General features: G+C 44.8%; 1 protein-coding gene across 1 annotated transcript in view; it reads left to right on the top strand.

Annotated features, from left to right (window-relative positions):
- LOC147109670 (cytosolic phospholipase A2 zeta-like) overlaps positions 1–17,422 on the top strand; it is a 193,610-nt gene that overhangs the window by 167,667 nt on the left and 8,521 nt on the right. The window contains exons 14-17 of the mRNA XM_086003756.1: positions 2,703–2,817; positions 3,566–3,703; positions 4,843–4,950; positions 8,555–8,734. Of these exons, the coding sequence (XP_085859882.1) occupies positions 2,703–2,817; positions 3,566–3,703; positions 4,843–4,950; positions 8,555–8,734 (541 nt within the window). The remainder of the gene's footprint in view (positions 1–2,702; positions 2,818–3,565; positions 3,704–4,842; positions 4,951–8,554; positions 8,735–17,422) is intronic.

Consider the following 17,422-nt stretch of genomic DNA (forward strand, 5'->3'; position numbering starts at 1 on the left):
TTTAACGTCTCGCCTGAAAGACGGCACCTCAGACAGTGTGGCACTCCCTCAGCACTGCACTGGAGTGTCAGCCTAGATTATCTCCGTCCAGGCCTTTACAGCCCCCAACAGCACATCCAGGGAGGCACGCTGAAGTGGGGTGTAGTCTTTTCCCGTCTCAACTCCATCGCAAGAGGTCTGTAGCTCTCCATGACAACTCCTTCAACTTGCATGTTTGGAGTGTCCCTTTAAATACTGGAGTTGAAATCACGTCATGTGCGTCATCACGTCCGCTGACGCTAATCGGACGGGAAATCCGGAAGTAAAATAATGAGGTGACTGAGTTAAAGAGCCACTGACAGACTCGCTGCACTTGCTTCTAGGATTTACCGCTCGCTATCGACCCACCCTCCCCCCGACCCCAGCGTGCCTGCGCATTAAAATCCAACCCAAAGAGTCAACCACAGACTGGAGTAACATGTAGGGTAGATCAGGTGGGGATGGCAGTTTCCTTTCTCTGAAGGACGTTGATGAACGAGATGGATTTTTTTCAGCTTTCATGGTCATTTTCTGGTGCCAGCAAACAAATGACCAAATTTATTGAATTCAATTTCACAACTTACCATGTGGGCACTCGTAGCTAACACAAACACCAAGACGCAGCAGATACGAGGCCAGTCTTATGTGCTTATATAAAGTCATTATAACACAGAAATGTTCCCTATTTGACACATGAAGCAGCTTTGTTTTCATCAGTCCGTGGCAGGCGTTTCTGAATGAATTGGCACTTTTTGCAGTTGATATGCTGGCAGATTCACCTGGGGATCTAAAGCATTTCACTTACCATCTTGAGGCATAGGTAGACCAATGTGATGTGGTAGTGCAAGGGGCACCTATTTCAATTATTGATTCATATCAATATCTGGAAATTCTGATGATTTGAAGCTTTAGCTTGGACACAGGATCACGGCAAGAAGGGGGTGAAGGCTGCTTCGGTCTTTCTCATCTCATCCTAATGCAGGTTATGGTGCTAGTGTATAAAAGGGTGTGTTCAAACAGTTCACCTGCATGGTTCAGAACCCCCAACCATGTGTGAGATCTAGGATCAAACTGAGGTGGATTGTAGCAAAAAAGGAAAAGAGTCCAAGGGAGGGAGAGTGCCTCCTAACGCTGGCTTGTCGATCATTATCCTAGAGGTGGAATCAGCCTCATGGGAGCTACATACCTTTTTTAGATGAAGAAGTTGGTGGTGAGTAAGCCTCGTATGTGGCATTGAACTTTGAAACCATCTCAATATCTTAGATTTCAATCAATTGTTATCCTCCTTTGATCCTTTCAGTACACTGATGGATAAAGTTGTCCTAGTTGGAAAATCAATGGGAAACTACCAGTGTCTTGGGAGGTTAAACTCCAGCAACACCCCTTTACCCTAATCAGCTGTGGCTCAGTGGGTAGCACTCTCACCTCTGAGTCAGAAGGTTGTGGGTTCAAGTCCCACTCTAGAGACTTTGGCACAAAAATCTAGGTTGTCACTCCAGTACAGTACTGAGGGAGTGCTGCACTGTCGGAGGTGCCGTCTTTCGGATGAGACGTTAAACCGAGGCCCCATCTGCTCTCTCAGGTGGACATAAAAGATCCCATGGCAATATTTCGAAGAAGAGCAGGGAAGTTATCCCTGGTGTCCTGGCCAATATTTACCCCACAATCAACATCACTAAAACAGATTATCTGGTCATTATCGCATTGCTGTTTGTGGGACCTTGCTGTGTGCAATTTGACTGCCACGTTTCCTACATTGCAATAGTGACTACACTCCAAAAAGTACTTCATTGGCTGTAAAGTGCTTTGGGACGTCCAGTGGTCGTGAAAGTCACTATATAAATACGAGTCTTTCTTTTAACCAAAGTTGAAGATTCCTGATCTGGGCTTGGGTACGTGAACTGTGCCCCTACAGGGAGAGATGGGGTATGTTTTATATCAATATACTGTCATTAGTCCCATACGTTATGGTGAGTTGTGTTTCACCTTATGAGGAAGTTCTTGGTACCTGCAGTCTGCTGAATGAGGAGTTAGATCTCTGGTTGGGAGGGGGCAGAGGAGGTAAGCAGTGTGGCTTTGGATCGAGATTACTCCAAGGTGACACATTTGATGGGAGGCTGGAACTGAGTCAATCCTCTGTGGCACACTTCGTAATCCAGTATCCCTGAGGGACAGTATTCCAGGGTACTGATAATAATTGAGCGGCCAGTCTGGCTGGTGGAGGGGAGACCTGTCATTGGGTTCGGGAATATTTCCCGTGCAGTTCCCAATAATCCTGCAAGTCAGAGCCCTAATGGGTAAATTACTCCGAGCTGGCTAAGCAATGGTAAGCTTGCCAGTGCTCTGGGAGGTTTAACTGCAGCAGCACACCTACTCAGACTTGGGGATCCCTGTGCTTTTGCTGTGATCGACTTCCACTAACATTCTCTGAGCTTCAATAAGTGGGCGATGCACCTACAAGGAGACAGTGTAAGGCAAACAGAAACTCTATTTATCTGTAGCTTGATTGGGTGATGCTTGAACCTGGTGATGGGTTTCCTTGAGTGTCAGAGACCTGGGTAATCTCCCTCAAAAAGTAGCGTTCACTGTCAATAAAAACGTATGTTGCCTTTTACCCAAAAAAGGCAGTTTTAAATGCCCAGTGAGGGTGCATGAAATGCTTAAAGTAATGTCTTTGTAATCAGGAGAATAAAAGCAAGCTGTCAGACCAGCAGAAAGCTGTGAGGAGGGGGCAGAACCCATATCCCATCTACGCCGGACTTAACGTGAAGTCGGACGCCAGCGCTAGAGATTTTGGAGGTACAGATCTTCTAACTCAGCACGTACCTCTTGAACTGAGAGTTTTGGGTTTTGGGGCCTCATTTATATATGCTGGGGTGGGACTTTTCACTAGGACTAACTGCCTATTGCTTGGGTATAGAGTATCCTATTGATCCATGGGGTGGGAAGAATGCATACTAAGAGAGCCCTATTGATGTTGAGGGGGGAAATGTAGTTATTGTCTATGTGCCTTTTCTGCTCTGGGGGTTGGCAGTTGGTGCACTGCACACTTAAGCTTTCTGTGCAGGTGGATTGTACCATGATACACCTGCCATTCCCATCACCTCATCAGGAGAATACCCTGATAGCACTTGAATAAAATTGACGAGATGCCAGTATCATTTCTTAAACAGGCACCGTCAGGTGACTGGGCGATGCACTGGCCTTGCGGGTCTAGGCTAGAGTTGCTGTTACTATGCAACTAACTCCTGGGAGTGCTTGATGCTGATGCTGGGTGACCAAAATGGAAAGTGTGCCATTCCCAAGCACTAACACGCCTTGCCTTGATGAGCGCAAAATACATTTTAAAAAGGGAATGTCATTGTTTGCTTCATCCTCTGCCTCGTCCTGCCCAGAAGGCCATTGCCATTTCATGAAGTGAGAGTCTTGAGGCTCCAGGGCTGTGTAAAAATGGTCCTTCTATTTCAGTATGAAATGCAACTTGGTGTAATAATTTTATTAAAAAGGCCAGCAGCCAACAGGAAGCAGATTCTTCTGTCTTTTGCAGAATGGTTTGAATGCACTCCTTATGAAGCAGGAATTCCCAAATATGGAGCTTATATCCCGATTCAGTATTTTGGCAGCAAGTTCTTCATGGGGTATGTGATGAAGAAATGCCCAGAGACGAGAATCAGCTTCTTGCAAGGTACAGTTCGCAATATACTGAAGACCTAAAGTAACAGTACATATGTATTTATGAGTTATATGTGGGGTAATGGCTGCTATGGGGAAGTGTGTGCTGTAGTGTGTGTTAGGAAGGGACATAGGAACAGAAGTAGGCCATTCAGCCCCTCAAGCCCATTAAACTGACAGGTCTGTAGTTTCCTGTTTTCTCCCTCCCTCCTTTCTTTAATAATGGAGTGACATTTGCAATTTTCCAATCCAAAGGCACAATTCCCAAATCTAGAGAGCTTTGGAAAAGTATGACAAAGGTATCTGCAATTTCCCCATCTGTTTCTTTTAATACCGTGGAGTGGAAACCATCAGGTCCTGGAGATTTGTCCATCTTAAGTCCCATTATTTTCTCCATTACCATTTTCTTACTTATATTAAATCCAATGTTCCTCCTCTTGACTTATTTTTAGGTTCCCTTGTACCGCTGATGATCTGTCCTCTTCCTCTATCGTGAAAATGGATGCAAAGTATTAATTTAACAAGTCTTCCATTTCCTTATTATCCGTTATGGTATCACCTGCATCTGTCTTCAATGGGTCCACATTCCCCCAGGGTTAGGAGGTAATGGAGTAATGGCTCCTTTGGGGAAGTAATTTGTAGTGTGGGTTGTATGTGGATTAATGGTGACTTGATTTATGCTGAACTAGCTGATCTTAGGCAGGGGTGGAGGTGCTGTAATTGGAATTGGTGCCCCTGGGTGATGTAGGGGAGAAAATCATTGCAGGTTCTCACTCCTGATCAGTGTCCAGTGCCTAGAATGAGATTGTGAGGTTCGCTGGCCCGCGCACACAGGCAGTCTCACATGTGAAGAATGGCTGCTTGAGTAAGTTCCTGGAGGGCCGTTAGTATTGCACCACGGCATCTCCGCACCCTCAATGGGGGTGGGGGGGCTCTTCACCCTCGGGCGGAGTGGGTGTCTGCACCCTCGATGGGGGTGGGGGGGGGGGGACTCTTAACCTTCGAAGGGGGTAAGATTCTATACCCTCGGCGGATGGAGGGGGGGTAGGATTCTATACCCTCAGGGTTGGTGGTGGTGGTGGGGGGCGGGGGGAGAAGCTGAGCAGCTAGAAAAGGAAAACAATTAAAATGATTGAACTCCTTTCTGTGCAGGCCTGTGGAGCAGTGCCTTTGCAGCAAACCTGGAGGAGATCCTGGGGGAGTTCCTCGGCATCAGCAACACTTGGATGGAAAGCTTGCACGATGCTCTCAGGGTGATAGGTACTTAGTCTCTTTGTTATGAATAAAAAAGTCAGCAATTCCCAGCCCTGCCATTTGTACAAAATTACTGACTGGGATGCAGGAAGTCTTTCTTTGAGCGACACCAAGAGGCTCTTAATCATGAGCTTCATGACTTGAGTGGGACACCTTTGATGCCCTTGTCCTCAGTAAAATTCTTACTCTCTCTCACCCTGATCATTCGCCCTGCTATAGCCCCCATCTCTCTTAAGCTCCCTTAAGTCCAAGGTGTGCAGACTTGAACGTTTATGGCAGACAACTGGCTTAGCTATTCATCGGCAGATCTGGCTGGACCACATAACGCACTATCGGGTCCTGCTGTCCTCGGCCCAAACTCCTCACTGTTCCAGGATTATCCTGGAATGCAAAGATAACCCCCAGCTTCTCTTCTACACTACAGACATCTTCTTAAACCCCTGCCCCCGCCACCCTCACCTCTAGCTGTCTCTGCCGCTTCCTTCCCTTCCCCCCACCAAGCCAAGCTTCCCCTAAGGTTCTTCCCTGCCTTAGCCCTGAATCACATCTTTCTCTAGTTTCTCTCCTATCTCCCCTCATGCCCTCTCCGAGCTCATCAGCAAACTTCCACACATCTGATCTTATGATGGAGGGAAGGTCATTGATGAAGCAGCTGAAGATGGTTGGTCCTAGGACACTGCCCTGAGGAACTCCTGCAGCGATGTCCTGGGGCTGTGATGATTGACCTCCAACAACCACAACCATCTTCCTTTGTGCTAGGTATGACTCCAGCCAGTGGAGAGTTTTCCCCCTGATTGCCATTGACTTCAATTTTACTAGGGCTCCTTGATGCCACACTCTGTCAAATGCTGCCTTGATGTCAAGGGTAATCACTCCTACCTTACCTCTGGAATTCAGCTCTTTTGTCCATGTTTGGACCAAAGCTGTAATGAGGTCTGGAGCCGAGTGATCGTGGCGGAACCCAAACTGGGCATCAGTGAGCAGGTTATTGGTGAGTAAGTGCTGCTTGATAGCACTGTCGATGACACCTTCTGACGTAATAAAGACTCACTACGCACTTGGTTGTACATAAAGCAAGGCTTTAATCGACTTGTAACAAAACATGGAGGTCTAGTTAGTAGTCACTAGCTTCCTGTTTCCAGACTGTCTCTGGCCAAGCTGGGCCCACGCCCGAGTATTTATACTCCTTGGGCAGCGCCCTCAGCTGGCCGTTCAGTAGTACTTCCTTGTAGAAGTTGCGATTTATGGCACCTTCCATCACTTTGCTTATGATTGAGAGTAGACTGATGGGTCGGTAATTGGCCAGATTGGATTTGTCCTGCTTTTTGTGGACAGGACATACCTTTTCTTTTTTTTTTATAGGAGCAGGAGTAGGCCATTCGGCCCCTCGAGTCTGCTCTGCCATTCAATTCAATCATGGCTGATCATCCAAATTCAGTACCCGGTCCCTGCTTTCTCCCCATACCCCTTGATCCCTTTAGCCTTAAGAAATATATCCAACTCCTTCTTGAATATATTTAATGAACTGGCCTCCACCACCTTCTGTGGTAGAGAGTTCCACAGGTTCACCACTCTCTGGGTGAAGAAATTCCTCCTCATTTCTGTCCTAAATGGCCTACCCTTTATCCTTAGACTGTGTCCCCTGGTTCTGGACTCCCCGACCATCGGGAACATCCTTCCTGCATCTAGTCTGTCCAGTCCACACTGTCGGGTAGATGCCAGTGTTGTAGCTGTACTGGAACAGCTTGGCTAGAGGTGTGGCTAGTTCTGGAGTCTTCAGCACGATAGCCAGGATGTTGTCGGAGTCCACAGCCTTTGCTGTATCCAGTGCGCTCAGTCATTTCTTGATATCAGGTGGAGTGAATCGAATTGGCTGAAGACTGGCTTCTGTGATGGAGGGGACCTCAGGAGGAGGCCGGGATGTACCATCCATTTGGCACTACAGGCTGAAGATGGTTGTGAATGCTTCAGCCTTGTCTTTTGCACTCGTGCTGGGTTTCGCCATCATTGAGGATGGGGATGTTCGTGGAGCCTCCTACAAATGACAACCTATGTGTCTGTGACCGTGATAAACTATTCCTGCTCATCCTCTTGACCTGTCTGCAGTCTTTGACACAGTTAACCACGCCATCCTGCTCCAACACCTCTCCTCTGTTGTCCAGCTGAGTGGATCTGCACTCGCCTGGTTCCATTGCTATCTATCTAGTCGTAGCCAGAGAATCACCTGCAACGGCTTCTCTTCCTGCTCCCGCATCGTTTCCTCTGCAGTCCCCCAAGGATCTATCCTTGGCCCCCTCCTATTTCTTACCTACATGCTGCCCCTCGGCGACATCATCTGAAAACACGTCAGGTTCCGCATGGAGGCTGATGACATCCAGCTCTACCTCATTACCACTTATTTCGAACCCTCCACTGTTGCTGATTTGTCACGCTGCTTGTCCGACATCCAGTACCAGATAACCAGAAATTTCTGCTAATTAAATATTGGGAAGACCGAAGCCATTGTCTTTGGTCTCCGCCACAAACTGCGCTCCCTAACCACTGTCTACATCCCCCTTCTCGGCCACTGCCTCGGGTTGAACCAAGCCGCTCACAACCGAGCTTCCGAACCCCTATCTCCATCACCAAGACCGCCTACTTCCACCTCCATAACATCGCCCGACACCGACCCTGCCTCAACTCATCTGCTGAGACCCTCATCCATGCCTTTGTTACTTGTAGACTCGACTATTCCTATGCTCTCTTGGCCGGCCTCCCACCGTGCATCCTCCATAAAGTTCAGCTCATCCAGAACTCTGCTGTTCGTATTCTAACTCGTACCAAGTTCCATTCACCTATTACCCCTGTGCTCGCTGACCTACATTGGCTCCCGGTCTGGCAACTCCTCGATTTTTAAAAATTCTCATCCTTGTTTTCAAATCCCTGCATGGCCTCGCCCTTCCCTATCTCTGTAATCTCCTCCAGCTCTACAACACTCCAAGATCTCCACGCTCCTCCAATTCTGCCCTCTTGAGCATCCCCAATTTTATTCGCTCCACGATTGGCGGCCGTGCCTTCAGCTGCAAAGGCCCTAAGCTCTGGAATTCCCTCCCTAAACCTCTCCGTCTCTCTACCTCTTTCTCCCCTTTAAGATGCTCCATAAAACCTGTCCTAATATCGCCTTTGTGGCTCAGTGTCAAATTTTGTTTGAAAACACTCCTGCAAAGCGCCTCAGGACATTTTACTATGTTAAAGGCGCTCTATAAATGCAAGTTGTTGTTGTCACACCAGATATCATAAAGTCATAACCTTGTTATCCACCATTTCTGTTTTTAAGTGCATGTCTGTGTTCCTACAGGTTCAGGATGGCTGGAAGTGAGCAGGATGGGCTGTAATTAAACTCATAAACAATGAAAGCTCAGCCTGTGTGGTTTAGAAACATTGTTTGAACTCTTCAATTCAGTGCGACTTGCAAGCTTTTACTGGTCCTGTACTATGCATAACTTATGGCGACCGGCACACTACAGTTACATTTCTGGAAGTGATTTGTGCTGCTAAATTTCACACTTGTGATGAAGCTGGTCTCCCTCTCCTGATCTGAAGATGATGTTCTGATGTGTTGCTCTTACAGATATGCATCCAAAATTGCATCAACCTCAAATGTGGACAACCTTTCGAACCGGCATGCTGGACAGCCTAGTGAAGAACTTGTTTGTGTCACGCCTGACAGCGACAGTGACCTACAACTTCCTACATGGTCTCTTAATGCATCGGATGTATGAGCAGAACCACTACTTCAGAAAGGGGCAAAGTACTCTCTCTCTCTCTCTCTCTCTGTCTAGCAAGTTTTGTGCCTGTGTATGTCTGTAATACTGCAATGTTGTATTAAGGCTCTAGCATTGATGCATGCTAACTACAATGTGCCACTAACCAATCGCAACCCAACATTAGTCCGTGCCAATCTGTGACACCACATGTCAGGTCCCCACAACACATAAGGTAGCCATTTTGGGATTTTTACTTTTAAATTAGCTTTCTATTTTCAAATTATCTTTGGTGCTCATCCCTACTTACCAGAGGAGAGAAAAACAGAGGTGGAGGAGGAGAGAGAAATAAAAGTGGAGGAAGAGAGAGAAACAGAAGTAGAGGAGGAGAGACCTGGGGGTTTACGTACATAAATCTTTGAAGGTAGCAGGACAAGTTGAGAAGGCTGTGGGACCGTGGCTTTGTACATAGAGTACAAAAGCAAGGCAGTTATGCTAAATCTTTTTAAAACACTGGTTGAGCCTCAGCTGGAGTATTGTGGCCAATTCTGGGCACCGCATTTTAGGAAGGATGTCGGGGCCTTGGAGAGGGGACAGAGGAGATTTAGTAGAATGGTACCAGCGATAAAAGGCTTCAGTTACAAGGAGAGACTAGAGAAACTGGCGTCGTTCTCACTCGAGCAAAGAAGGCTAAGAGGAGGTTTGGTAGAGGTGTTCAAAATCATGAAGGGTTTTTATAGAGTAAAATAAGGAGAAATTGTTTCCAGAGGCAGGAGGGTCGGTAACCAGAGGACACAGATTTAAGGTAATTTTCAAAAGAAGCAGAGGGGAGATGAGAATTTTTTTTACGCAGTGAGTTGTGATCTGGACCGCACGGCCTGAAAGGGGGGTGGAAGCAGATTCAATAATAACTTTCAAAAGGAAACTGGATAAATACTTGAATCACTATTCTCTTAAATAGAGTTCTGTTTAGGAAAAGAAGACTAGAAGCTGCAACAAATTAAGTAACCTTTTGTACAGTCCTTTGGTGCTCATCCCTACTTACCAGTGGAGAGAAAAACATAAGTGAAGGAGGAGAAAGAATATGCTTCATAAGTAGTCCAAGTTCCCGTGTGACTGCCGCAAGATTCATCATGAGCATGCAATAATGTCATCCCTCTATAGGACAAAGGAACTACCCATTGGGTTATTTCACATTTACTTACTCGGATTAGTAGTTCTTTTCTAAGTTGAAATTTTTATTTCTTATTATACATGGTCTGCATTGGACAGCAAGTCGTAGGGTGAAATTTCATTTCCTTCAGGATGCTCCATAGAGTGATAACATTTTTCTATAGCATCATCTTTTAATTAGGTTGAAACTAAGATTAGTCTCTATCCTTGAACATAGATTCTGTAGATAGCCTTTTCACAGTGTGTAAATTTCCTCTTGACTTCGCTAAGAGCTTTCCTGATGTAAGCACCTACACTGTTGTCAGTATTGTGCTTTTGATGCAAAGAAAGAAAGACTTGCATTTATATAGCACCTTTCACCACCTCAGGACGTCCCAAGACGCTTTATGGCCAATGAAGTAGTTTTGAAGTAGAGTCACTGTAGTAATGTGGATAACCCCACACTGATGCTAGCATTCCTGTAACCTGTCTCGAGGAAGAAAGCTTTATCTTTCTCTGGATAGGCAAGGCATGGATTTCTACTAAGCTTGCCTTTCAACTCATTCGCAGCATCTTTGTGTACAGGTCCCCAAGCTCGGGGCTCAATCTTCCTTAACAATTTAGTTAAGGGTTGGGTGATTGACAGGTGTAATTACAAACTCCCAGAAAACTATGTACAGGAAACTCTTTTTTATCCGGGACCGGCGTGGTGCCAGTTTATCAAAAAGTCCGGATTACAGAGAGGTGTCGTAAAAGGTACAAGAGCTCCGTACTCAGCAACAAATCCAGGCTTCCCTGTTGCTTAGCAACAGGTGCAGGAACCCCGGCCACAGACCAAGCATCCCTGTTGCTTAGCAACAAGTGCAGGAACCCCGGTTACACAGCCACAGATCCAGGAACGGCCACTAATATGAAGTAAAACTTAGCTGAACCTACTCCTGAATTTTGCCGGTTAACAGATTTCCGGTTATTTAGGTGCCGGTAAATCGAGAGTTTCCTGTAATTGTTTGGTTTTTGATGGCTTGAACAGCTTTAACCCGATTCAGCTGTGGACACATCAGGCCCCACTGCATCTCCTAAATAATTCACCCTCTCAACACCATTGTCCCTTAGGTAATGACAATTTAACTCCAGCAATTTTCAGCTGAGTAAGAACATTTTTAATTTATTTTAAACTATCTGGTTATGTGTACTTTTTATTAATATATCATAGAGTCATAGAGTTATACAGCACAGAAAGAGGCCCTTCGGCCGACCATCAATCCCTGTCCAGTCTAATCCCACTTTCCAGCATTTGGTCCATAGCCTTGTATGCAATGGCATTTCAAGTGCTCATCCAAATGCTTCTTGAATGTTATGAGGGTTCCTGCCTCTACCACCCTTTCAGGCAGTGAGTTCCAGATTCCAACCACCCTCTGGGTGAAAAAGTTCCTCCTCAAATCCCCTCTAAACCTCCTGCCCCTTACCTTGAATCTATGCCCCCTTGTTATTGACCCCTCTACTAAGGGGAAAAGTTCCTCTTTATCTACCCTATCTATGCCCCTCATCATTTTGTACACCTCAATCAGGTCCCCCCTCAGCCTTCTTTGCTCCAAGGAAAACAACCCCAGCCTGTTTAGTCTTTCTTCATAGCTGAGGCGCTCCATCCCAGGTAACATCCTGGTGAATCTTCTCTGCACCCTCTCCAAAGCAATCACATCCTTCCTATAGTGAGGCGACCAGAACTGCACACAGTACTCCAGCTGTGGCCTCACCAGCGTTTTGTACAGCTCCATCATAACCTCCCTGCTCTTATATTCTATGCCTCGGCTAATGAAGGCAAGTATCCCATATGCCTTTTTAACCACCTTATCTACCTGTTCCGCTGCCTTCAGGGATCTATGTACATGTACACCAAGGTCCCTCTGTACTTCCTAGGGTCCTACCACTCATTGTGTATTCCCTTGCCTTATTTGTCCGTCCAAAATGCATCACCTCGCACATTTCAGGGTTAAATTCCATTTGCCACTTTTCCGCCCATCTGACCAACCCGTTTACATCGTCCTGTAGCCTGAGGCTTTCCTCCTCGCAATTTACCACCCCACCAATTTTCGTGTCATCTGCGAACTTACTGATCATACCTTTTACATTCTCATCCAAATCATTTATGTAGATCACAAACAGCAAGGGACCCAGCACCGATCCCTGAGGTACCCCACTGGACACAGGCTTCCAGTCACAAAAGCAACCTTCGACCATCACCCTCTGCCTCCTGCCACTCAGCCAGTTTAGGATCCAATGCGCCAAGGCACCCTGGATCCCATGGGCTCTTACCTTCTTGACCAGTCTCCTATGCGGGACTTTGTCAAAGGCTTTACTGAAATCCATGTAAACCACATCCACAGCATTTCCCTCATCCACACACCTAGTCACCCCCTCTCAAAATTCAATCAGATTGGTCAGACATGATTTACCCTTGACAAAGCCATGCTGACTATCCCCAATTAATCCTTGCCTCTCCAAGTGGAGACTAATTTTGTCCCTCAGAATTTTTTCCAATAATTTCCCTACCACAGATGTTAGGCTCACTGGCCTGTAATTCCCTGGTTTATCCCTGCTACCCTTCTTGAATAATGGTACTACGTTAGCTGTTCTCCAGTCCTCTGGTACATCCCCTGTGGCCAGAGAGGTTCTGAAAATTTGTGTCAGAGCCCCTGCAATCTCCTCCTTTGCCTCACACAACAGCCTGGGATACATCTCGTCCGGGCCTGGGGATTTATCCACTTTTTGGCCTGCTAAAACCGCTAGTACCTCCTCCCTCTCGATGCTAATATGTTCAAGTATGTCACAGTCCCCTTGCCCGATTTCTAAGTTTCATCTCTGTTCTGCATCCAGCATTACTTTGTGCAAGAAGTCTACTGGGGAATTTAAGTATCCAAAAGGACATCTATTTGATGTATACTGACTCTCAATAAAAGAAAAGGCTAATTTGTATTGGTCTTTTGGATTTACTTTCACTGTCCAGAGCCCACTGACTGTGTCTAGGGTAGTCAGATTCTTAGCCCCTGCTATTTTAGTTAGGACCTGGTCCAAGTAACAGGCCAGTGACAGAGACATCTGTTTGTTTAGTTGCCTATAGTTTATTGTTAGCCTCCATTTACTTTTTAAAATCGGCCAGATAGGAGAATTATAGGTCAAATTACATTCTCTAATGATATTTCTCTCCATCAGTGCATTTAATATTTCTTGTACAGATTGATAAGACTTTAAGGAAATTCAGTACTGTCACATGAACATATGTTTTTTTATTAGCATCTGTAGGTATTTTAGTTACATGTAGACCGGTTTCACCACACTCGTATGGCAACATTTCCCTTAATTGTTCCTTTTGGGAATTTGATTCCAAAGCACCAGCGGCTTCAATTTGCTGTTGTGCTATTTGGACAAATTCGGGGGTAACATTTTGTCTCCTATTTCAACCTTCTCCGAATTTCTTTTGAAGAAACTTCTGTAACTGAGTTTACAATATTGATCATTTTGGTTCCACTGTCTGACTGGTCTTTCTTTCCTATTCCTTCAGGCAGAATTAAGCAATCAGGCTCTATTTTACATTGGCAAGTATGATTCACATCATAAAGAAAGACTTACATTTATATAGCGCCTTTCACGACCACTGGATGTCTCAAAGCGCTTTACAGCCAATTAAGTACTTGTTTTTTTGAGTGTAGTTTCTGTTGTAATGTGGGAAACACGGCAGCCAATCTGCACACAGCAAGCTCCCACAAACAGCAACGTGATAATGACCAGATAATCTGTTTTTGTTATGTTGATTGAGGGATAAATATTGGCCAGGACACCGGGATAACTCCCCTGCTCCTCTTCGAAATAGTGCCATGGGATCTTTTATGTCCACCTGAGAGAGCAGACAGGGACTCGGTTTTAATGTCTCCTCCGAAAGATGGCACCTCCGACAATGCAGCACCCCCTCAGCACTGCATTGGAGTGTCAGCCTAGCTTTATGTGCTCAAGTCCCTGGAGTAGGATTTGAACCCACAGCCTTCTGACTCAGAGGCGAGTGTGCTACCCACTGAGCCACAGCTGACACATAACGCCAAATTGATTGAAATGCGATTAAACCTTTAAGCTGGTTTGCACTGTATCAAATTCACCCCCTCTAGTTGGGCTTTCTGGCAATTCCCTATAATAGGTACAGCCAGATCTAAATCATAAAATGATTCTCCAGTATACACTCCAATTTCAGTGTCTTCCTCCAGAACAATAGCTTTAGGGTTAGTAATTTGATTCAGCAAATTTCTGAATCTTTTGCTTACATCTAAACAAGGGGTTCCACGAATTTCTAAACCAATATCAATAAATTGTGTACTGGGTTCAAAGTGGGCCACTGAATCAGACATCTCCTGACTTTCATTTATTATATGTATTTTTATAATACTGTGTGTTGATCATTATTTATGTGAAGAAAAATGTTCTAAATTTACCTTTTACCTGTGTTCACTTCCTATTCTCATGGTTTAGTTTGAAGTTATTTTCCTAATGTAGTGTTTCTATTCCATTAACTATATTATACACCTCTGTAAGACTAACTCCAGTCTCCTCCTTTCAAGGCTGATGAGTCTTTAGTCTTTCATCATAACTCAGACCTCTAGCCTCATGACTTTTCTCACCACTGCCTCCCATGCTTGATTTCTCCCTTGTGTCTCAGTGTACAGAACTAGATGTAATGTTCAAGGCGTGGTCTGACCAGAGTACTATATAATTTGAGCATGGCTTCCTCTATAGTTAAGCATTCTATTGGTTGTCTTGATTGCTGCTTGTTGGACATCCTGGAGAATTGTACGTTGGACTACAGCCCTGCAACCCTCCGGAATATCTGCGCTCCTCCAATTCTGGCCTCTTGTGCATCCCTGATTTTAATCACTCCACCATTGGTGGCTGTGCCATCAGCTGCCTGGGCCCTAAGCTCTGAAACTCCCTCCATAAACCTCTCTGACTCTCTACCTCTCTGTCCTCCTTTAAGATGCTCCTTAAAGCCTACCACTTTTCATCGGCCCTAATATCTCGTTATGTGGCTCGATATCAAATTTTGTTTGATAACGCTCCTTGAAGCGCCTTGGGATGTTTTACTATGTTACAGGCGCTATATAATTGCAACATATTGTTGACATTTTGGGGAGTTAAGAGTTAATAATCGAACTTCCTTGTATCTTCGCGCAACAGGCTTTCCAATATAAATAGGATGGCTTTGAAATGTTGTGAGAAGAAAGCATAACTTGTCTTCTGCTTTGAGTCCAAGGCCTAGAAATTCATCTTGGACGTGGCGCAAAACAGACGGTATCGGATCAGCCGCCCGGTTATACGCAGTGCCTGATATTCAGTTCTATTGACTGCATTGGAACTGAATATCGGGTGCTGCGTATATCGGATGGGCAAACCAATACTGCCCGTTTTGCACACTGCCTGAGACTAATTTCTAGGCAGAGTTATATACGTAAAGTGCTTGTGCAAGGAAATACGTGACAGTAATGACGTTAGCCATGGGTGATTAAAGTGTATCTTCGGAGGCTAAGATAATAAATATAGTAGAGGGATCCATTAACTATAGTATGGAAAGGTAACGGTTAATAAAGCCTGTTCTTCAACGAGGTTAAGAACAGTTAGGTCAGGAAGTCTTGTTTAAGTGAAGTAGCTTTGGCGTAAACAACTACAACTGCTTACATGAATTGACTGTCTTCAAAAGGATTTTGGAATAGATACGTCATGAGTTCGTATCTGTGACATGTACCTTTGATGTAGGCAAAATATATATATGGTGTATAAAGGAGCATGGTTTTCAATAGTTCTTCAGTGGGCTCGAAAGATAGAACTTGAAGCTAAAAAGCCACTCTCTGATTCGGGTTGAGCTGATCCCTCATCCTGGTGTCAAAGTCTGTTCTGTATACTACACTATCAAGTGTCTTGCACTTACTTGAAATGTGTTGTTGTGAACCATAGAAGGAAGGAGGTTGACTGCTAACGCTGCTCTACAGCAATGTCTACAATGGTTGGACATGTGTAAGATCTACTTAACCCCCTCTCCGTCACCATCATCTTTCATTTTTTTCAACATCATTCACGGGGTACATATGTTGGCTACTTTCCTTTCTATGTGCAGTACTTTACATTTGTCCATATTCAATTTCATTTACTATTATTCCACCTATTTATATATTTTATCCAATTTATTGTATATTTGTCAAGTTGTATCTCCAGGATCAACTGTCCCTCATAGTTTGACCAACTTGCATTGAGTTTCTGAATCTAATGTAAATTAGAAACTATAGAAGTTCCAACAATGAGCACTGGGATCTCATTTAGCAACCCCTCCCACATTGACATTTGCAGGGGAGTAGGATTAATTGGATACCTCTTCAAAGAGCCAGCACATACACGATGGGCCAAATGGCCTCCTATGCTGTATGATTCTAACCAGTACCCATTGTTTTCTACCCTTTAGCCTTTTTTACCCATGCCCAAGATTTTCCCCAATGCTTTGTGCTTAACTGATATCTTTTAATGTGCAACTTTCTCAAATGCCTTCTGCAAGTCTAGATATAGCACATAGAGTTTCCATTGTCCATTTGGGATGTAATATCCTTCAAAAAAAAATTCAAGGAGGTTGCTCATACAGGATCTTAATTTCTAAATCCATTTTGCCTGCTCTTTATTAGAGTATCATGTAGGCAATCCTCAAGTTTACTCCTAATAACCAATTTAATAATTATTCATGGCATTGAAGCAAACCTAATGGGTTTGTAGTTGCCTGCATCTATTTGTCCTCATTTTTTAAAATAGGCACGTTAGCCTGTATTCAATTCGCTGGGACCCCCCAATGTTCATGGACTCAATCATACTAACCATGAATGCCTGACAAATGACCTCCATGCCTAACTCAACGTGGCTCTGTGGTAGCACTCTCACCTGAGTCAGAAGGTTGTGGGTTTAAGTTTCATTTCAGGACTTGAGCACATAATCTAGGCTGACACTTCAGCTCAGTGCTGTGGGAGTGCTACATTGACGAGTGCCATCTTTCGGCTGAGACGCTAAAGCGAGGCCCCGTCTGCCTGTTCAGGTGAACGTAAAAGATCCCATCACACTTATCAAAGAGCAGGGAGTTCTGGCCAACATTCAAGGAAAGCGAGGTAAGTACATGAGAGAGAAAGGAATTGAAGGATATGTTGATAGGGTGAGTTGAAGGAGGCTCCTCGGGGGCATAGACCATTTCTGTGCTGTAAATTCTATGTAATTCATCTCTCAACCAAGAGGTTAATTAGTTATTGGTCTCATTTGTGTTTGTGCTGTTGCCTTTGCCTACAAATCAAGAGTGACAACACTTCCCAAAGCATTTCACAGGCAGAAAGTTGCTTTTGATGTTCTGAGGGGGTAAAATATGCTATAGGATTTATTTGTTTTGAGCTCTTTTAGCCAGTGTAGGATTTCCATCTCATTTATGCCAAAGCCATTAAATATTCTAAGATTGTTGCTAATTACAACCATGTTGTTTGTGGGTTCTCGGGAATAATTGGAGGAAGTAATCATGTAGTATG

This window comes from Somniosus microcephalus, chromosome 12 (assembly GCF_052327205.1).
Source record: "Somniosus microcephalus isolate GS21.2 chromosome 12, FLI_Smic_1.0, whole genome shotgun sequence".
In the NCBI taxonomy this organism is placed as follows: Eukaryota; Metazoa; Chordata; class Chondrichthyes; order Squaliformes; family Somniosidae; genus Somniosus; species Somniosus microcephalus.